We start from the raw sequence: 23,315 nt of genomic DNA, 5'->3' as shown, positions 1-23,315 counted from the left end.
CATGGTAAGAGTTTGTGATTATTCTTTTCAACAACATCGTCTTCAAAGTTTAAACATGCATTCTCTCTTTAAAGTATAATATATTTTACCACTACCCAATACATCGTAATCAAACACCAATTTACTTGGTACTAACATATTATTTATATATTCATACTAACAAACTATGATTGATTTCTTTAATCTCATGTAATGTAAGAATGGCAGAAACCTCAATCATACACTTTAAAATTTACCAGCAAATCATGCTTAATTGGCTATAATTTATTTGGTTAAAAAAACTAATGATTCACTCAAATTTTGACACCATTAATATCCCCACGGCTCCAGTGCAGTTAAGCCCTCCTCACCACCATTTCTACATATTTTCCAAACAAAGAAGAACAAAAATGATAAACAGCTTCAAGTCCAAAGATCCCTATTGTCTTCATGCAAAATCCATGAATCTGGATTGACAGATGTACATTCAAAAGACTTCATGCCTTATTGTCCCCATCTAGAAAGTAGCATTTCTTTTTTGGCCTTATTTTCTCTTCTTCTTTCTTGGCCTTATGTTTTTTTTTCTAGTATGTGTTGTTCTAAATCAAAAGAAAGCAACAAATCACATCAAATGACACCCCTCTTCTTCCTCTTGCTCCAGCACTTGCTCCTGCAAACATAACGTTACCGAACTTTTCATTTTCTTTAAAGTGCCCGTTTTCAGAACATAGTCGAAGATGAACATCACTGTATGATCCTCCATATATTATATGCCATGGGGTCTACATTAAGACTTAACAATAACAAAAACCCCAAATGGAAATGCATTTTGAGACTCCATACCTTGATTATAGTAGGAGTAATGGAAGACTTGGTTGAAGCTAAGGTTCCAAACCCGAACTTCGGTTTCTTATCTGCAGCCTTTATTATCTGGAAAGAACAAGTTAAAGACTCATCCACGCTCATCATGGCAGCAGCATTGTCGAACTCGCCGCAGTAATTTGGTGCTGAAAATATGGTTACAAGTTGCCTGTTAGCAAAGAATTCATATCCATCTTCAACCACCTACAAGCATAAATTATCTTTCAATTAGACAAAGGAACCCGAAGCCATAAGAATCTAACAAATGTTTCCTGTAGAACGAATTTAAACCTGGTGTGCTCGACATATGATATCAAGATCGAGCCTCTTGAGACAATCGATCACCTTGTCGGAACCAAACACGTAGGAAACTCCCCGATCATTAGGACCCCATCCCAGAATGTCTTTACTAGGATCAGACCATAGTAGATCACACAGTAAGCCAGAGTCTGGAACATCAGTAGGCCTCTTTATCTTTCTAATCTGGTCCATGCTACGGAGCTCTGGTGAAAGTCCACCATGCATGCAGAATATTTTTTCTTCAACCAGAGCTGCCACAGGCAGGCAGTTAAAACAATCAGTGAACACTTTCCAAAGCCGGACATTGAATCTTCGTTTGCACTCGTCATAAAATCCGTAGATGCGGTTCACTGAAGCACATTCGTGGTTGCCCCTTAGAAGGAAAACTTTTTCGGGATATTTGATTTTGTATGCAAGGAGAAGGCATATCGTTTCGAGGCTTTGTTTTCCACGATCTACGTAATCCCCCAAGAATAAGTAATTGACACGAGGAGGGAAACCACCAATCTCGAATAGCCTCAGGAGATCAGAATACTGACCATGAATGTCTCCTGGATCATGACAATAATCATCAAATAAGAAACATGTTATGTATGATTTATGCTTAGGTTTCTCAATGAATCACATCTTAGTCAGATTGAGTGTAAATATCAAATATAAGTTATAGATGTATTTCGAAAACAGAATATCGCGAAGCTTATGGCTATGGCAGCAATAAGAATTAAGAAACCTTCAAAAGTGGAAAACAAATTCACACTACGCAAAATATGCAGTTGCAGTCAAATTGCACAATCTCCGGTTAAATTACCATGGAAGTCCTGCAGTAGGAGTTAGATTGTATTTTAGCCCATTACTCAAAAAATGGATCAATTAGTTCTTGTACATTAGATCAAAGAACAAGCAGGTTTTCTCTGCTAAAAATTTTATCCATTTCTACTATTAAAAACGGGTCTAGCTAGTAAAATAACCAAACAATTACATGTGATGTACCACATATACCTCGTATAAGACGAATTTTTAACTGTAGAAATTGATAGAATCTTTAATAAAAGGACTAATTTGCTCTTTGATTTAATTTACAATGATTAATTTGCCTATTTTTTTTAGTAGAGATGGCAAAATACAATCTAAATTCTAGTAAAGGGTATACGGTGTTTTTATCCACAATCTCGTGAGCAATAGTTTAATAAACTAATTTTAAGTAGTTTAAATTCAGCCATACCCATCATAGGAATGAAGAATTTTTATGAACATATTCATGAATCAGCACCATTAATACTACATAAGGAAACTAAATTTGAAAACTTTTCAGAAATAATCAAATAAATCATAGTGTTATACAACATGCAGAAGGTCTAATTGCTATCAAAATGCCCATAGGCCCCATACAACAAAAATAACTTCAAGCTTGACTCCAAAAATAAATGGAAGATAATCCATTTTAAGTAGTTTAAATTCAGCCATACCCATCACAGAAATGAAGAATTTTATGAACATAAGAACACCAAAACTTTCCAGAAACAAATCATCAAACAACAAGTGAACACATAAACTGGTAACCCCCCCCCCCAACTTCAAAAAGAGTCAAAATTATCCATAATTATGAACAGAGAGACAGATTTAAATTAAAAAAAAACAGAGAAAAAGAAGATACCGCAAATCTTAATAGGTGCTTCAAGCTCTAAAAGAACAGGCTGCCTGGAAAAGATATCTTTAGAAACAAGACAAAGCTGCCTTATTTCAGACTCAGAAAGCTGGACTAGCTTCCCTGGTTTACCTCTAACTTCAAGCAACCTATTGATTATACCATCAAGAACACGAGCATCCATAATACAAAACCACCCTAAACAACCCTTGGGACCAAACAAGAAGAAGAAGAAGAAATAGACACCCAAGAAGATAAAAGGAAACAAACGAGAAAGAATCAAAGAATAAAGGGGAAAAGAAAAGTCTTTGCACCACTTACACGCTTTGATCTTGTTGTGAAAGTGAAAGAGAATATCTTTGGGAAAAGAATGAAGTGAAAGTTTAAACACGGACTGGTCGTTGTCGTTGATAGTGAGCGGGGGATTTTTTCCCTCCCTTCTTTTTGGCTGTTATATTTTCTTTAGAATGGTGCTTACGGGGGATTTTACATAAATAATACGAAAAAATTAAAAAATATATCAAAATAATATAGCCATTTTATTATATACCAAAATGATACAAACAATAAAAATTCTGGTCGAGGGTCTGTCATAGGCGGCACCTTCGGTGCCAGTGACAGAGGCGGCACCTGTGCCATGTTTTCCCTTTCTTTTTTCTTCCTTTTTCCTTCCCTCTCTCTTCTTCTTCTCCTTCTCTTTTTCCTTTTTCTTCTCCTTTCCTTTCTTCTCCTTCGTGCAGCTGAAGTGAATTGGGGATCATTATAAGGTTGGGGTGCCGCCTGTGACAATGGCACTTTTGGTACCGCCTCTGCCATTGGCACCTTTGGTGCCGCCTGTGGTAGACCCTCGACCAGTGTTTTTTTTTGTACCATTTTGGTACATAATAAAATGGTTGTATTATTTTAATATTTTTTAAATCTTTTTGTATTATTTGTGTAAAAAACCCGTGCTTACGTTTGAAAATTTTTGGGTTCACAAAGTTAAAATATAATATTTTTCCTTTTAATAATTTATATTTTATATTTTAAATCAAAATTTTATCTTTAATTCATTAATAGTGGAGGTTCCTATCAACCCTCTTATTTTTCTTGTTATTTTTAGAATTTAGTTTCCTTAATTTATTTTAAGGAATTCTAGTTTTTATTTTTAGTTTTTGTATTTAAAAAATTAACAATGTTAAAGTTTTTTTTTGTTAAATTTAAGTTCATTTTAAAGTTTTTTTTTTGGTAATGCTACCACCAATGGAATATTTTGTTGTTTTAAAGTGTCACACTAATGAATTTAATAGAATAACTTTCACGGTATTAACAATTGGATTTGACATTTGAAATCTGAAAAGTAAATTGATTAAATTTATGGAAATAAAAATAAAGCGGCTAAATTTCAAATGTACAAAAAGCATAAGGACTTAAATATATTTTAACTAAAAATTTATCAATCCATGGATCTAATTTTATTTTTATTTAAATTTAATTTCAAAATATATTAAGAGTAATATGAATAATATATTTTAGACTTTTTAATATCATTTTAAATAATGAAATAGACTTTAATTTTAATTTTTTTTAACATTTAAACTATTTTTGTTATATTCATTGGAATGTATTATCAATACCTCATTAGAATAGGCCTCGTCACTCTTATTTTATATGGTCTCAACTTCGCTAATGATGATTTTACCTATGGACAACGTCTCACCAACTATGGTCCTCATAGACATTCACGCTCAACACACGATACATCTTTGGTCTACCTTACTAAAGTTTGGTGTTGAGTTCTCTTTTATATGAAATACAGGTGAGATCTTACTAATCTATATCAATTCCATCATCATCTAGAAATCTATCATGCTTTATAACTGATCAACCATGACAAAACTAGAGCAAACACATGTTAAAGACTTAGGGCCAAGGGATCAACATCGAAGCGAAGAGATAAACAACGACCTTGATCCATGAGAAAATTTCACTTTAATTTCTCTCAAAATATAAATAATTCAAATTAAATCTTTTAACTTTTATTTTTCATTTTTGACCCTTCAAAATTTTATAATTTTATCTTAATCTGACTTCCCCTTTTCAAGAAATGATCATCCTCACTTCTAAATATCATTTCTTCTATTTTAATCCTCAAATTAGATATAAAAAATGGAAAGTTGATTTAAACTGTGTTTGATATTTGTAGATATTATTCTTGTTGTGTGTGCCCCTAAGAATATATTCTTGGTGTCCTTTTTCTTTATAAAAATCATAAAATATTTGATAAAAAGGAAAAAGAAATGAAGACAATAGACGGATTAAAATTTAGATTGAAAAAGTATTTTCAATTTCAACTCCTTTGATTTGATGTTATTCTTCTTTTATGCCAAAGTGATTAAGAATAAATTACTTCTTAGATTGGATTGGTTAGGGGTGGAAAAAAATAATGATAGTTTGAATCTGGTGAGTCGGATTAATTGGATCGAGTACTTGAATCATATTTTTTCTATTTTAAATATCTTTTGTTTTTATAAATTTTTTAATGATGTATTTAGTCAAACTAGATAGATAGGTTGAATTGGTTGAATCGTGTTTTCGTATTTTTATTTATATAAATTTTAATAATCTATTTAATTAAACTGAACAAATTGGTTACACCAATAAATCGATAATTTAACTGAATGGACTAGGACTCGAATTCTAAAAACCTTGAGAAATGGTTTGGATAATTTTAAAATAGTATGCATTTATTTATTGTATTACTATTTTTAAAATATAATTCATTTTTTATTTTAAAATATTATAATATAATTTACTTAAAAAATAAATTTGAAATTTTTGAATGTTAAATTATAATAACTCAAATTTAATAATAAAAAAAGAGTAAATTATACCAAAGATCATTAAACTATTGTAAGTTTACATTTTAGCCACACAACTTTAAAAGGTAACAAAATGGCCATTGAACAATTTAAAAGTTTTCATTTAAATAACCAGACTATTAAAATTGTTGTTGTATAGTCTTCTCCGGTCGCATCGCCTACACCAATCGAAAGCTCTTATTCTCCTTCTCTTTTACAATTTAATTTTTTTCAAGAAACAATTTTTAACATCACAAATTTATGAATCAAAATCCAAACAATTTTCTTCTCTGATCTTCGATATTGATCGTCAGATCGACTTTGACCTAGATATATTTTTTTACTTGTCAGTGGGTATTGATCTATCATACCAATATTTGAATTGTCACTTTGAGCTCACTAGTCGAACTTTAAAAAAAAAACTTAATAGCTCAGTGACTTCAATAAAAAATTTTGAATACTTCAATGACTTAAATGAAAACTTTCGAATAATTTAGTGACCATTTTGTAATTTTTTAAAATTTAAAGACCAAAATGTAAGCTTATTTATAATTTAGTAACCTTGGTTGTAGTTTACCTTAAAAAATAAATAATTCTAAACAATTGTGATTTCAAATTTAGTTGATCAAACTTAAATTCAACCATTACACCTCCAATTTAGACCTATTTAAGAATAGAATTATCCATTTAGGATCCAAGTTTTGTTGAATATTTAGAAAATTTTGAATGAAACTTGTACAATAAAATTAAGCCCATTTAAAATATTATTTAAGCTCGGCGTCGAACATTTAAAGTCCAATATTAGCTCAACTCAACCTTTTTTTGTTATTTTATTTTGTTGTTATATATTACATAATTTATATAGTGTAAAAAATATATCTATAATACTTTTTAGAAAAATATCTATAATAATATATAATACTAGATGAAAGTGTCACGGGCCAAAGTGCAAAGCTCATGACCATCGCACAAGATGAGTCCCATGGAGGTCTATCAATTAGATGGGGATCATTTAGTCTACGAGAATTGGTTCGATTCAAAGAACTGTTGGAGAAGCCTGGATGGCCAAATGATGAAGATATGACAACATAGACTACCTTGATAATTATGGGAACTAATCTTAAAATATTGATAAGAATCATATCTTGTAAATATTATATTAGATTTGATATTGTGTATCTTGTAAATCCCATGGTTTAATGGATAGACTAATCTCGTCCATCGATGTAATTTAATCTAAACCGTAAGATTTGGGGGAGCTCAACTATAAATAGAGAGCCTCCCCTTACTTGTAAATCATCCGTTGTCTCTTTATTATTGATGAATAAGAGCATATTGAGAGCATTTACTCAAACACCTCTTGCGTATTCTTTTTTGTGGTTTTCTGTTGTTCTTTTGTAGCTTTATTTGGCATAATTGCTTCTACTATATAAATTGGTGCATTGGAGGAATTTTAAATGAATTCTCACTTGCGGTGGTTAGGCTGACATAGACAAATTTGGAATGAACGAATCGTCTAAAGTTGCACGAAACACGAGACGAAAGTTCTAAGCCCGCCACATAAACACATGGTAATGACCGTATCATTTAATTAATCTATTATTAAATATATTAATTTAGTCTCTATAGTATTAAAAATATCAAATAAGACCCACTTTGAACATAATTAACATTTAATACTTAAAAAAATCATTTATTAGTTAATATCTTTAAAGAATTTATGATTAATGATGAAATAATTAAAAAAATTAAATTGCAGATAAAGAAATTTGGGTGGTTTTTTTTTTCTTTGACGTGATTTTATACCTCCCAATCTCAACTCATCTCGACCCCAATTTCATTTAAAATTTTAATACATGAATTCAACTTTGAAAAAATAAAAATTGTGACTCCAACTAATTTATCCAATCGAAAATATTAAATAACATTTATATTATATTATTTTTTATAAGATTAAATAAGATGCATATTATAAAATCTTATAAAAATAAAAAATATCTAATTAAAATAAAAAAAAATTAAAATGTTGTATAATCCGATAAAAGTTAAAATTTCAAATTAAAATATATATATTAAATACGAATCATATTTTGATAGCCTTCGACTTCAACATAATTTTTTAATTTAAAAAATGGCCCCGATTTTGAAAATAAAAATGGTAGCCCATGTGATAAAAGTGGAAGTGAAAGGCATTAAATTTGAGAACCCTAAATTAGTCTCCCTATGGCCTTTGAAATCTCAAGTTAATGGGATAGGCGTGTCCTACGGGACCATCCAAAAAGCAAGGTCCAAATGTAACATTGCATGCATATGTGTGGTAAAAATCATGGCTTCAACGCCTTTTCATCCATTATAAAAGGGAATCAACTCTTCCGCTTTTGCTATATTGCAAAACATAACAATGATGTCTAAAGTTTGCTTGTGTTTGGTTTTTCTTGGAACAGTGCTTGTTTTCAACCTTATTCCCACTTTAGCTTATGAGCAAAACCCACTATTCCAGCATCGTGATCCTTCTCGGCGGCGGATTTTAGTTGTAAGAGAGGACGGTGAGGGTAAGAACCCATTCACCGGTGGGAAACGGTTATTAGGAGAGGATGTTGAGGAAGAGAGTCCGTTCGCCGGTGAGAAACCACCTAGTGATGAGGGAGGGGAGCCAGGAAGATTATTGGAAGAAAGTCCGTTTGCTGGTGAGAAACCACCTAGTGACGAAGGAGATAAGCCCCCAGAAAGATTACTAAAAGAAATTGAGGTCATCGGTGAGAAACGAAAACGAAAACTACAAGCAGATGTCGAGGAAGAGAGTCCATTCGCCGGCGAGAAACCGCCTAGTGACGAAGGAGACAATCCTCCAGAAAGATTACTAAAAGACATTGAGGTCATCGGTGAGAAACGAAAACTACAAGATGTTGAGGAAGAAAGTCCATTCGCCGGCGAGAAACCACCTAGTGACGAAGGAGACAATCCTCCGGAAAGATTACTAAAAGACATTAAGGTCATCGGTGAGAAACGAAAACTACAAGACGTTGAGGAAAAGAGTCCATTTGCCGGCGAGAAACCACCTAGTGACGAAGGAGACAATCCTCCAGAAAGATTACTAAAAGACATTGAGGTCATGGGTGAAAAACGGTTACTACAAGCAGACGTCGAGGAAGAAAGTCCATTCGCCGGCGAGAAACCACCTAGTGATGAAGGAGATAATCCCCCAGAAAGATTACTAAAAGACATTGAGCTCATCCGTGAGGAACGATTACTACAAGACGTTGAGGAAGAGAGTCCATTCGCCGGCGAGAAACCACCTAGTGACGAAGGAGATAGTCCTCCAGAAAGATTACTAGCAGGCATTGGGGTCATCGGCGAGAAACGATTACTACAAGCAGACGTCGAGGAAGAGAGTCCATTCGCCGGTGAGAAACCACCTAGTGACGACGAAGGAAACAATCCACCAGCAAGATTACTAGAAGAAGAAGAAGACGACAATGATGATGAGAAAAAAAACAAACCAGCTAAATTACATACGAAGAACAAACCACACGATTCGTTTTACGTCGAGAAACCACGAGAGGCTCAACCACTGATCCTACAACGATTTGTTAAATCTCCTCCTAGACGCTTATTACGTACGGATAATGACGATGTTTCACATGACCCACATTTTCCAAATGTTATGAGACGACCTCATCATAAGCATCCACATGAACATAAACCATAAATCTCACCTTCTTCAAAAATGGAAATTGAGGGCTTACTTACACTATAGCCCTTGAGAAAATAAGTACCTTTTGCATGGTAATTAAGTGCCATTAGCATGTAATGTATAGCTAGTTTTATATCAAAGTTGGTCCCAAGTCTTGATTTGAGAGGCCATTAGCATGTTTTTATGTAGGTTCCAATTATTCCTACATTATGTATATATAAAATGAGTTATTATTAATCTAAAAGGAAATAATATATGCACATAAGAGCATATATATGGTTTTTTTTGTTTTTAATTTTTTGCCCAACCACAATTTTATTGATAAATAAGAACTAATGCAACTAATACCAGATTTAGCGAGTGCATCATCCCAACTATTTAATTCTCTAAAAATATAAATAATTTTAAGATTTTTTTAACAAATTCATACGATTATTAATAATTTTAAAAGTTTTAGCAAATCTCCAAGATCAGACTCAACCATCTAATTTTTACTATTTGTACATACAAATACTTAAGAGATGATTTGTGTATGCTAAAAACTATTAACTTATCTCTTAATATTATATAAACTCATGTTTAATTTAGTTTAATCGTATGATTAATATAAATTAACCCCATTGGATATGTAACTCTATCCACCATATCATTTGAGTAGAGGCATTTTTTATTATTTAAAAATTGCATATCCAATTGGTCCAATGACGTTAACAAAATTATCTCAGATCATGATGTAAGTCAAGATATTATTCAGAATCTTGATTTAAAATTTATCTTTTATCATCATTGTTCCTGTGATGATAAAATGGCAAAGAAGGTAAAATTATGCAAGGCAACTGGTATCAAAGGCGACAAGTTACAAAATTAAGTGCTTCTTAAAGGTTGCACCATATATCCTCGTTGAAGGATCTTGAATTAGTGGATTACTAATTAAATTCCATTCAACATAGTGATATATATGCTCCATATACGAGTCTTAATTTGATAATTGTTATTATTTCATCGTTATAAAAATGTGAGTTTGAACACACTCATTCTATTCTAAGGATCGGGGTATGATTAAATGTCATAAGTTTAATTATGAATTTTATTTCAAAACTTTACGAATATCGAAAATTAAATAGTTAGTCAAATTAGATAACACTGAGTAATTAGTCATAACTTAATATTTTATACAATGCGAAAGTTAAAAAAATTTGAGATGCACGGTAAATATATTGTCTCATATATAAATGTGCAAATCAACTTACTATTTCTACGTAATACTCACAAAAATGTCACGCCATTTTAATTAATAAATTTTGACGGATGTCATTTGAGTCATAACTAAAAATTCAAAACTAAAAATTTTAAAAATTTAAACACTAAAAATAATCAAAAATAGGAAATATAGATTAAATTCACAACTTACGTTAATAGTGAAATCAGATTTAATTATTAGATTAAATTCTGAATTCTAATTTAAAAAAAAATCTACAACAACTTACGCATAATCAGAATTTATCTATTTGATTTCTTGCATCCTTAATTGTGAATATGATAAAATTTCATAATAATATCTTTGATTGTACAAATTGCTTTAGGTAATCATCGAATCACAAATATTCCCGCCCCTTGTATCATAAATAGTACCAATAAATTACTTGAAAAATTGCACCTTGCAATAGGGATATGTCCCTTGCCGCAAGTTGCAACATATATATGTCCATAGTTTCTATAACGTTTAACCATTAACATCAAAATACAATAAAAAATGGTTGGAGATATTTTAGACTGAGTTTGAATCCCAAATTTATTATTGTTGGAAGGGTTTTATTGAAATAGCATTCTGGATTAAAAAAGATTAAGTTTAGAAATATTATTAAATTATATTATTTTAAAAAATACAAAAAAATTAATAATTTAATTTTAATCTTCACAATCTTAATTTTATCATTTTAATGTGCCATAAACTAGTATTATTTATATTATTTATAATAGAGGTAGTGACAATATAAATCCTGTTACATTCTAGAAAAATGGCATGAGACAATATATATGATCTTGATTCTTGACCCATGAAAATAAAGTGCTTTTAATTAGTTATCAAAAGGGAAAAATCAGGATACTTGAGAAGTTAAATTAAGATGCCATTATGGAACAGTACTGTTCTTATTGTCACCATATCCATCCCTTCACATTTTCTTGCTCCTCTCTTCGATTTCAAGAAGTTCTTCAAGCAAATTATCATCCAAATACTCTATTTCGAACACCTGTTTGCCTCTTTCCATTGTTGAAGAAGAAGAAGATGACGATGAACCGGTCGAAGAGGAACGGTGGTAAGCGTTAGCACCCATGGGATACTCGTGCGGGAAATTAAGAATGGCAAACTGACCTCTCATGGCATAAGCGGCTCTATCATAAGCTCGAGCAGCCTCCTCGGCGGTGTTAAATGTCCCGAGCCAAACACGAGCTCCTTGTTGGTTGGGGTCGCGTATCTCGGCCCCAAACGTTCCCCAAGGCCGACTACGTACTCCCCGGTATCGAGTCATCTCGACTCCGCTGCCTTTCTTGCTGTTATAGTTGCCCTCCATTGCCAAAACTTAAAAGCTAAAGCTGTTTGTATTTTGTGCATGGCTGATATGTGAGTGGGGAAGTAGCATTTTATATGGATTGGAAAAAGGGCATTCTTAAAGTTTGGCAACACCTTTTTGGGTCCCTACATAAATTAAACACATGAAGGAATCCATGACTGAGAATTGTTTCCACGTGCTTCTCAGAAACTTCCATTAAGCTTTATTTCTTTTTGCTTTCTAATTTACCCTATAGCTTATAAATTAAGTTTTGGTTATCTAACTCTAAGTTATTAGTAAATTATCATTAATTTTATCAATTTATAATATATATTAACAACAAGATGATATGACACTTTATATCATCATTTCAAATAAAAATTTGAGGGTAAATTACACAAATAATTTCTATACTGTTTTTAATAATTTAAAATTTTCTTTTATTTTTTTTAACTTACATTTTTTTCCTTTTATTTCTTCGTCACCCGAAGACCCCTAACCTTTCCTGACTTCAACTATGACTTATTTTATTTAGCAGTGTCATGCATGCTTGTTACTCTGGGCAAAGTTGCCTCTCAAAGTCGGGAATTACATATGCAATTCTTTTTATTATTGTCTCAATGACGTTAAGAAAGTGACCTATGATCATGATATATAAAGAATGTTTGGCCTACATAATATTCAGAATATTCTTTAAAATTTATCTTCCATCATTGTGCATGTGACAAATTTGGCAAAGGTTGTGTGAGATATATGCAAACTACAGGCCACGAGAATCAAAGGTTAGACATTACAAAACTAAGTGCTTCTGAAAAGTTTTTTTTTTTAATTCTTTTTCTTCTGATGTATGTATATAGTTGATATATATAAATACCATAAATCCCACATTTCCTATGAAAAGGATCTTGAATTTGACTGATGAAAAATCCGTACTCTTTTGCCCATGCAATTAATATCTTCAACAAAACATTGTAATTGGTCCAATTTGCCCGGGCCAAAAATACAAATAAAATAAACCATGAAAATATAAAAGTCCAGTAAATAAACGTCCAGTTTTTTTTTTACAAACACTAAGCCCAGATTACAGTAACTAAACCCAATTAGCCTAGCCCAATATCCCCAACCCAATTAGCCCAACACCTAACCTCAGCCCAAATCACCTAGCCCCAGACTTTCCTAAACATCAGAAACCCTAGGCAGCAACATTCGGCCTCAGCCGCCGCAGCAGAGCCAGGTCTCCTCCTCGCACGTGTTGCGCTTGCACGCGTGTAGCGCCTCCGAGCCAGATTCACGCGAGCCTCCACGTCACCGCGCCTCCATGCCACACTCCTCCGTACGGCCGTACCTGCAGCAGACACAAACAAACAAAGCAACAGAAGACGAACAAAAAAAGAACAGCAAAAAGAAAAATAGGAAAAGAGAGCAAAATACATTTTCTTTTGTAATTTTCATTTTTCGGCTATAAAGCCATTTTTCAGAATCTGTAAACGGACACATGATATCAACACACACAGACACGCATATTATATACAGAAAAGCATTCAAAGAAATAAAAAAAAAAGAGTCCGAAAGGTGATTTAAACTTTCGCTTCGTTTTTTCGTTGTTCTTGGCTTTTAATCTTTTTCTGTGTTTTGGGTTTTTGTTCGTTCAACAAAAGATAAAAAGAGGAGAGATTAGAAAGTAGGGGCGTACCTGGAGGCCGGATTCTTGCCCTCTCTGTGGCCATCGGAGTTGAGGCGAGGGTCGGCGGTCCTTGAAAATGACGATTCGTCAAAACGGCGCAGAAACCTTAAAGTTTCGTAGGGTTTCACGAGAAGTGTTTCTGAGCAGGATAAAACGTCGTCGTTTGGAGCCAATACGATGGCTTTGAAACGGCGTCGTTTCGAGGACCAAATCCGAGCGGTGACCCGGTCCGGGTAGGATCCGTGCATGTTGGATTAACTGGTCTATTTGCTCATCAGGTCCCTTTCATTTTGGGGAGATTTTAATTGGATTTTTCTTTATTTTTCAATTTGTACAGCATATTTGATTTAGATTTCATTTCGATCCTTATTTAAAACGGCATCGTTCTCACTATTCAGATTTGAGCATTCAAACTTTGCGTTTAATTGCTGTTCTAGTCCTATAGAGTTTAATCAGTCATCAATTTAGTCCGAATTTGTGCTTTTTATCCTTTTTTAAAATTGGTCTTTTATTAGTTTGTTTAGCACCTGATTTTTAACATAATAAATCTTATTTTGATATATTATTTTTGAAAAATTAATATTAGTTCACTATTTAATTTGGATAGTTTTAAATCTACTATTAATATAGCTTAAAATTTAATAAATTATTATTATAATCGATTATTAATATATTATTGTTTACATTAAGTTTTATTTACTTGGATTAAAATATGCATATAAGATTTATTCATTTTTACAACTTCTTCATTAGAATTCCTTTAAACGTTTAATTTGTTTTTTAGTTCTATTATCAAATTGTTTTTAAATCTTCATATTAATTATTTTTTATTTTTTTATTTGTCATGAGGAATCTTAGAAAATTGATTATTAATTTATTAGATACTTGATCATTAATGTTGATGTATTATATGCTTGGTTGCTCCATATTGTAAATTTGGTTTGCTATTTATCGTCTGCTTTACATATTGCTATTCAATTATTTTGCTTGTAAGAATTGTGTTTCATCAAAGCACTACAATCATTCTATTTCATAATTTCTAAAAAGGCTTGGTATTCATAGTTCTCGAGAAAGTTGTGCCCTAACTTACTGGGCTTCAATTTTTTTTTCGATACATTTAGATAATCAAGTGTTCATTTTATTTAAACCATATGTTTTTAAAAATAAAGTTCTTAAGATTCCAAAATATTGGATCCTAACCTACTGGATATGACATTTTGTTATCTCGTTTTTAAAATAAAGGTAATACCCGAAATTTGGAATCCTCGGGAGAATTGAGCCCTAACGTATTGGGTTTTTATTTTTCTCATTGAATCTAAATAATCGAGATTTTTAAAAACATACAAATTTCAAATAAAAACTCATTCTCGGGAATTCGACACATTATGTCCTAACGCATTGGATATGACATGTTATTTTCTCGAGACGAGGATTCTAAAAATAAAAGGCAATGTTCGATATTTAGGAATTTTGTGAAATCGAATCCTAACTTATTGGGTTTTGATTTTCTCATTGGACCCAAATAATCGGATATCCTTCTCAAAATGCATAGGTTTTAAAAATCAAAGGATAAGCTTAATTTTGAGGATTTGAAATGTTGCACTCTAACTTACTGAGTGTAACAATTTATTTCTTTAAAATAAATGAGCCTTATCTTCCAATTCATTCAAAGCAAAAGGATCGTATTTTAAAATCTTTTCAAAATTTCGACATTAAGATATTAAACAATCAAATCGGTACAAATTTTGGGCGTCACGAGGGTGCTAACCCTTCCTCGTGCGTAATCGACTCCCGAATCTGTTTTCTCAAAAATTCGCAGACCTAAAATTATTTTCAAGGTGATCCGATCACACCACAATAAATTAATTGGTGGCGACTCCCAATTTTCATTTTCATTTTTAATAAGTCTATAATTAAATTTTTGTTTTTCAAAAAAGTGGTTTCGACAAACATAATGAAATATATATACTTATTATTTAATAAAATGCTCTAAAAAATCAATTTTCACATTTAATTTTCTTAAAAAAAAGTGATTTGAATTATGAATTGAGTCTTACTTCAGTTGGTACCATTGCTATTGTAACAAAAAGAAAGATATCTTTAACTCCGATTTAAGGGCTTCAGTTTTATAGATAAAACTATACAATACATTAGAAGAAAAAAAAGTTTTAAATTTTGAGTTTTTGTTACAAGTCCACTTATCATCGAGGAGAACGCTATACGGGAGTGAAGCTGAATTTAAAAAAAAAAAGAGATCGAGGTGAAACTATATAATTTTGATGGGTTAACGTTAAAAAATTTGTTTCTTTTTCTTTTAGTTTCTTTTTAACTTTTCTTTTTATTTTCCTTTTATTTCTTCGTCACCCCAAGACCCCTAACCATTCTTGACTTCAACTATTTCTGATTCTTTTTAGCAGAGCCATGCTCGTCACTCTCAGAAAAGTTGCCTCTCAAAGTTAGGAATTACATATGTAATTCTTTTTACTATTGTCCCGATGACGTTAAGAAGGTTACCTCTAATCATGATATAAAGAATGTTTGGCCTACATAATATTATGAATATTCTTCAATATTTATCTTCCATCATTGTGCATGTGACAAAATTGGCAAAGGTTGTGTGACCCTATATGCAAACCAAAGGCCACTAGAATCAGAGGTTAGGGATTACAAAACCAAGTGCTTCTTAAAAGTTGTTCTATTTTGTGAATCACACCTTGGCGTTGCCACCGCTGAGTTTGGAACCCTGAGTAGACTGCCGGTGATAAGTCGGAGGAAGGTGAGGATGACGTCAAGTCATCATGCCCTTTATGCCTTGGCGACACACGTGCTACAATGGACGGGACAAAGGGTCAAGATCCCACGAGGGTGAGCTAACTCCAAAAACCCGTCCTCAGTTCGGATTGTAGGCTGCAACTTGCCTGCATGAATCCGGAATCACTAGTAATTGTTGTTGACACCATTTTTTTGATAAAACGGGGTCGACTTGGATTTAAAAACGAAAACAAAAAAAGGGAGTCGCCACCAATCTTTTTTGATGAGGTGTGATCGGGTCACCTCGTAAAAGTAGTTGTTTTTAACAAACAATTTAATTTTATTAAAACAACGGTTTTGGTCCACGAAATTCAGAAAAACGGGTTTGGGAGTCGGTTACGTACGAGGAAGGATTAGCACCCTCGTAACGCCTAAAATTGATACCTAGTTGATTAGTTAATGTCTTAATATCGAAAATTGAAAACTTTGAAGAATTTTAAAATACGATCCTTATTTTTTTTTAAAGAAAACTTATATAAATCAAGTTACTCGTTAAGACCCTCTAGTTTCAGAAAGAGAAAATATCACACCCAATGCGTTAGGGCACGATATTTTACCTCTTCAGAAATGAGCTTGTCTAAAAACTTGCACAATAAAATTTAAAAGGGGATTCAATTGTTAACGTCATGTAAAAAAAATGCAACCTAATACGTTAGGGCATAACTTCTCAAAAGATTAAACATTGAATATTGCATTTTTTAGAAAAATCCTCGTCTCAAGAAAACAACGTGTCATATCCAATGCATTAGGACACAACATATTGAATTCTCGATAATGAGCTTTTTATTTATGTTTTTGTTTTGAAGAGCATTCTCGATTATTTAGATTCAACAAAGAATATCGGAACCCAATACGTTAGGGCTCAATTCTCTCGAAGATCCCAAATATCGAGTATTGCTTTTAATTTGAAATTCTTCCGTTTTTTGACAAACCCGAGTAAAAATGGATGTAAAATAATGATAATGATGATAATGTAAGTAAAATAACACGAGCAAAACAAAAGATAAATAAATAATAAGACCAATAAAATAAAATAAAACAACCATGCAGGCACAATAACAAATGATAAACAGATAAAAACTAAAGCAAGACAAATAACATTAATAGACATGTAAATAAATAAATTAACAAAATTAACAAAATTATAACAGTATAAAAAATGTATATATATATAATAATGAACATGAAAAACATATGCATGTACACATATTTAAAACTATTATACATGAAAATATATGTAAGTATGTATATACATGCATATATACGTATAAAACAATCATCAAATATGAAAAGTATATACATGTAGGTAAATATATGAATTATAAAATATAAAGAATATAAACAAAATATATATTTTGAAAGTATAAAGAATATGTAAGTATATATATATTAGAGGTGCTCATGGGTCAGGTGGCCCGGCCCGACGGCCCGTCCGAAATATGGGAGGGTTTGGGTAAAAATATAGGCCCGAAATATGAGCTTGGGCAAAAAAACGAGGCCCGATTAAAAAACGGGCCGGGCTCGGGCACCACTTTTTTTGCCCGGGCCCGGGCTCGGCCCGGCCCGAATAATAAATATTTTTATTTTTTTAATTTTAAAATACTTTTAAAATACTTTTTTTTAATTTTAAAATAATTTTATTTTTTAAAAATACTTTTAAAATACTTTTTTAATTTTAAAATATTTTTAAAACACTTTTTTAATTTTTGTTTTAATTTTTAAAATAAATTTTTGGTATTTATTTAAAAAACGAGCCGGGCCCAGGCTTATGAATTTTTTTCCGGGCCGGGCCTGGGCAAAAATTCTAGGCCCATATTTCGGGCAGGGCCGAAATTTTTTTCTGGGCCCAGCCCGGCCCATGAGCACCTCTAATATATATGTATATTTATGAAAATGAAATATATATATATAGACATGTATGTAGGTATGTGTAAATATTATTATAAAATATAAAAGTATATATATAAAAATATGCATATGTATATATACATATATATCATAAAAACGCACGTATGTTTACATATATAACAAAGATTTCAAATTTTAAAAAAATAAATGAGAAAATAATTACAATAATAACTAATAATAGCAGTAATAATATCAAATTTGTTAAGAAAATAAACAAAATAACAAAAGGATTAAATTAAACATTAAAACAAGATTCGGGGCTTAAATCTGTAAATAAATAAAAAGGAAGAACTATATTGAATACGCGAATAACATAGAGGGACTGGAAGGGAAATTTTCCCTTCTCCTCTAAAACGGCGTCGTTTGAATAGGACCAAAATATAAACGAAACAAATTGCAAGGTAAAATTTAAAAAAGTAAAAACTCAATTAAAAAAAGCATTAAAAAGCGGAATGGCTAAAAGTGAAATTAGCCCTTCCGTCGAAAACACACGAATCCTTCAGGCGGGTCGGGTTACACGTGGGTCGGTCGGACCGGGTCGGCCTTAAAACGGTGCCGTTTTGGAGTTTTGAAAGGCTGAGCAAAACGGCACCGTTTTGCTCCCCTATTTAAATCAAAAAAATTTCAAAAAACTTCATTTTATCTCCTCTTCAAAAAAAATTTCTCAAAAAGGTGTATTTTTTATTTTTTTATATTTTTCTCTTTGTATATTTGTACGTATATGAACTGTTTTTTTTTTAGAGAAAAAAAATAAAATAAAGATAAAAGTAAATGAGTAATAAAAGAAAAAGAAATATAAACTGAAAACCACCTTTGAGTGAATCTATTTGTTTGTTTTTGAATCTGTTTTGTATTTTCTTGTTAAAATGTTCTACAAAATCTTAAAAAAAAAAAGAACCCCATTACAATTTGTTTTTGGGCTATTTTATAGCCGATTCTGTCTTTGTTTCTTCTTTCTATTTCTGTTTGCGTGTTTTTCTTTCTCTTGCAGGTGGAGCAGGTGCGGCGTGGCAGAGGGCAGGTGCACCACTTGTGCTGATGATGTGACGACGGCGGCGGTAGCAGAGGGGTTAGAAGAGGCGGCTAGGGTTAGGCAGTAGGCTAGGGTTTCATTTTTTTTTGAAATGTTTTGGGCTTAGTGGGCTACTAGGGTTAGATTTAGGTTTGGGCCTGAAATTTTGGGTAGTGGGCCCGGGCAAATTGGGCTTGTACAATTGTCGGTCAGCCATACGGCGGTGAATTCTTTCCCGGTTGTTAAAAGTTGAGATATTTGGTTATTGATTATTTACGTTTGAGTCTCTCACACTATTAGAGGTGTTTATAGGTTGGGTTGGGCTGAAGTATGATATTAATACATTTAATGTTTGTCCAAGCCCGGTCCAAATATGAGTCTAAACGTTTTCCCAATTTTGCCCATATTTTCGAATAGCTACTTCAAACTCATTTAGGCCAACTCATATTATTTTTAAATTTTTTTTTGAAAATATATTTATATTATTTTTAATTCAATATTTAATAAATTTATATATTTTTCATTTATTAAAATTTTATATATAATCATCTTAATATTTTTTTATATACTAATATAGATTTAAATTTTATGTGTTATAAATTACATAATATATAAAAATAACATAATATAGAACAATAAAAACTTAACAACAGGCTAGGCTCAAGCCTTGAATATTCAAGTCCGAAACCAATCTATATTTTAAATAAGCCTAATTTTTTTTGCTCAAACTCATTTTTCGAGCATAATATTTTTACCCAAACCCTCTCATGAACAACTCTACTCACCATGTGCAATTGTCCTATGCGGGTCACCACTTTAATTCTTTTTCTTTCTAATTTAACTTTAGAGTCGTTTTGGTCAATGAACTTTAATATATCGATTTATAATATTTTAATCATTGAACCGTTAACGATGTAAAAACAAAACTGATATCACATGTTATATCAACATTCCATGTGCAAATTTTAGTTAGCCTGACTCAATCTGACCAAACCAAATTACATGAACTAACAAGATCAAGGCTTGAGTTACTTACATGTTTGATGTATATAAAATTGTTCTAATTCATTCATAGAGTTCATTTTAAGTGATGTAATTGAATGCATTTGAAATTTGAGTTTAAATATAGTAATTCTTTTTACTACCATCGAGTTGAAGTTATTATTAAAACAGTGCATGTTCAATTGTCCCAATGACATTAAGAAGATGATGTAAGATCATGACATATAATATTCAGAATATTCTTTAAAATTTATCTTCCATCATTGTGCATGTGAGAAAATTAGCAAAGGTTGTGTGAGATATATGCAAAACCAAAACCACGAGAATCAAATGTTAGACATTACAAAACTTAGTGCTTCCTAAAAGCTGTTTTAATCTTTTTTTCTCTAATGTATGTATATCTCCCATATATCCTATGCCAAGGATTTTGAACTAGAGTGATGCAAAATTCTTATTCTTGCCTATGCCATTAATATCTTCAACATATCAAAATATATACTCATCCTTTTAATAAATTTTCACGTTTGGTTTTCATAAAAATAATGTGGTTCAATCAGGCACGATAATAGGAGCATGTGCCTGACACGTGACCCATTTTTCATATGCATTTGCTCAGATTATAAAACGATAGTTTGACTGTTATTGGAAAGTTGAAAAGTCGAGAGTTTGATGAATTACTGATATGTGCTTTTACTGTAGATAGCAAAAGTAATGAATCAGGCTACACATGCTTCTTGCTTAACATGAACTCTCCCTCGACGACAATCATTTTTTTGGTTCCGTTGCTCAACGTATTTAAGGGATAGTCTTTTCTTTTCTCACTTTGTCATTTAGATTACTAAAAGTTTCTACTCTTCTGTTATTCAAAAATAGTTGGTCTTACTTTCAAGTTAACTTTAATTATGTGCTCCATTATCTTGATTGTGCGATCCTCGTATCTTCTCAAAGTAATATTTTTTAAATTACTATTTTACCTCTTAATAGTTTTTATATATTTTAGTATAAATATAAACTAAATCAAATATATTAAAAATCATATGTGAATATGTTATATGGTCTCAACTGTTATTTTTAATGTATGGAAAAATATTTGTAATTATTCAGTATCCAAGCAAATTTTGATTGCCTTGTATTTGTGAGATAATTGGGTAAAAGTACCATGAAGATTTCTGTATTAAGCGTTACATCACTTTTTGTTTTCTCTACTTAAAAACTAGACACATTAAACCTTATACATTAGATCAAATAGTAAACTAGTCGTTCTGTAAAAAATTCCATCCATTTTTTCTGTTAAAAAGTCCCATCCATTTTGCTTGTATTAGTTCTTCCATGTCAATATGAGGTACACGTGGCATGTCAAGTGTCACTATCTAGTTGCTCCATCAGCCATGTTAGCACTTAACAATAAAAATGGATGGAGTTTTTAGCAAAAGAGCCTGTTTGCTCTTTGATCTTATGTATAAGGACTAATTTAATATTTTTAGAGTGAAGAGGACAAAATGCAATCTATTCCTAGCACAAGGGTCTCCATGATATTTTTATCCTATTTTTATAAAATATTGTCTAGACAATTTATATTTTAGATATTGAAAATATATTTCTCAATAAAGTGTTTTTATTAGTCATCAAAAGACAAAATCAAGAAACCAGACATTGAAGATACTTGACTTGACTAGTTAAATTATGATGCCAATAGAACAGTACTGTTCTTAATGTAGCCCATGAATTGTCACCATTCATCCCTTCAAGTTTTCTTCTTCTTTTTCTCGTCAATTCCAAGAAGTTCTTCAAGCAAATTATCATCCACATACTCTATTTCGAACACCTGTTTCCCCCTCTCCCTTGCTGAAGAAGAAGATGACGATGAGCCGGTTGAAGACGAACGGCGGTAAGCGTTAGCACCCATGGGATACTCGTCCGGGAAATTAAGAATCGCAAATTCACCTCTCATGGAATAAGCTGCTCTATCATAAGCTCGAGCAGCCTCCTCGGCGGTGTTAAATGTTCCAAGCCAAACACGAGCTCCTTGCTGGTTGGGGTCGCGTATCTCGGCCCCAAATGTCCCCCAAGGCCGACTACGTACGCCCCGGTATCGAGTCGTCCCGCCTCCGCTGCCTTCCTTGCCCTTATAGTTACCCTCCATTGCCAAACTTAAAAGCTCAAGCTGATTGTATTTTGTGCATGGCTGATACATGTGAGTGGGGAAATAGCAATTTATATGGATTGGAAAAAGGGAATTTTTAAAGTTTGGCACCACTTTGGCGTCCCTTCATAAATTAAACACATGAAGGAATCCATGGCTGAGAATTTTATTCACGTGCTTAACAGAAACTTCTATTAGGGTTAAATTATTTTCTTTCCAAATTATCCTAGGGTAAACTAAAGAAATGGTCACTTACATATTTTTTAAATTATATTTTGATTACTGAATTTTGATTTATTACCAAATGATCATTAACATTATTAATTTATAATATTTTGATCACTAAATCATTAACATTGTAACGATAAATTGATGTGACATCATTATTCCAAATTAAAAATTTAAATCAAATTACATTACACAACATAAACTAACACATTTCCAAACCTGACTCAATTCCATCAAAGCCAAATTATATGAACTAATAAGATCAAGCCTTGAGTTACTTACATGTTTGATGTATTTAAAATTGTTGGCTTCAACTTGAGTTTAATCTAATTCATTCCTATACCTCATTTTAAGTGCTGTCATTGAAAACGTTTGTATTTTTAGTTTAATTATAATAATTCTTTTTACTGTCATTGAGTTGCAGTTTTTTTGTGTGTGTAATTTTTAAAAAAAATATTGTATGTTCAATTGTCCCAATGACGTCGAGAAGGTGATCTAAGATCATGATATATATAAAGAATGTTTGGTCTAACATAATATTCAGAATATTCTTAAAAATTAATCTTCCATCATTGTGCATGTGAGAAAATTGGCAAAGGTAGTAGTGTGAGATATATGCAATCCGAAGGCCACGAGAATCGTTAGACATTACATAA

General features: G+C 31.9%; 3 protein-coding genes across 3 annotated transcripts; all 3 read right to left on the bottom strand.

Annotated features, from left to right (window-relative positions):
- Positions 1–106: 106 nt before the first annotated feature.
- On the bottom strand, positions 107–3,105 carry LOC107929000 (serine/threonine-protein phosphatase PP1 isozyme 3). Its single transcript, XM_016860317.2, has 4 exons — positions 2,795–3,105; positions 1,132–1,691; positions 823–1,044; positions 107–649 (listed from the first exon to the last, which is right to left on the bottom strand). The coding sequence occupies exons 1-4, from the start codon at positions 2,967–2,969 to the stop codon at positions 602–604; spliced, it is 1,005 nt and encodes a 334-aa protein (XP_016715806.1). The 5' UTR covers positions 2,970–3,105; the 3' UTR covers positions 107–601.
- An 8,388-nt stretch (positions 3,106–11,493) lies between these two features.
- Positions 11,494–11,892, bottom strand: LOC107929098 (ethylene-responsive transcription factor ERF096). Its single transcript, XM_016860429.2, has one exon. It carries the CDS (start codon positions 11,890–11,892, stop codon positions 11,494–11,496), a length of 399 nt encoding a protein of 132 aa, XP_016715918.2.
- A 10,140-nt stretch (positions 11,893–22,032) lies between these two features.
- On the bottom strand, positions 22,033–22,431 carry LOC107929099 (ethylene-responsive transcription factor ERF096). Its single transcript, XM_016860430.1, has one exon. The coding sequence runs from the start codon at positions 22,429–22,431 to the stop codon at positions 22,033–22,035; it is 399 nt and encodes a 132-aa protein (XP_016715919.1).
- Positions 22,432–23,315: the final 884 nt, after the last annotated feature.

This window comes from Gossypium hirsutum, chromosome D09, assembly GCF_007990345.1.
Source record: "Gossypium hirsutum isolate 1008001.06 chromosome D09, Gossypium_hirsutum_v2.1, whole genome shotgun sequence".
Taxonomy (NCBI): domain Eukaryota; kingdom Viridiplantae; phylum Streptophyta; class Magnoliopsida; order Malvales; family Malvaceae; genus Gossypium; species Gossypium hirsutum.
The sequence above is the reverse complement of the archived record's forward strand: the minus strand, read 5'-3'. Positions and strand labels throughout refer to the sequence as shown.

Excerpts from the sequence above, each read along its gene's own strand:
- LOC107929098 (XM_016860429.2), bottom strand. The coding sequence starts at position 11,892 with ATGGAGGGCAACTATAACAGCAAGAAAGGCAGCGGAGTCGAGATGACT.
- LOC107929099 (XM_016860430.1), bottom strand. The coding sequence starts at position 22,431 with ATGGAGGGTAACTATAAGGGCAAGGAAGGCAGCGGAGGCGGGACGACT.
- LOC107929000 (XM_016860317.2), bottom strand. The coding sequence starts at position 2,969 with ATGGATGCTCGTGTTCTTGATGGTATAATCAATAGGTTGCTTGAAGTT. Across the intron at positions 1,045-1,131 it reads TCATATGTCGAGCACACCAG|GTGGTTGAAGATGGATATGA; the intron begins GTTTAAATTCGT and ends TTATGCTTGTAG. Across the intron at positions 650-822 it reads TTACTCCTACTATAATCAAG|GAGCAAGTGCTGGAGCAAGA; the intron begins GTATGGAGTCTC and ends TTATGTTTGCAG.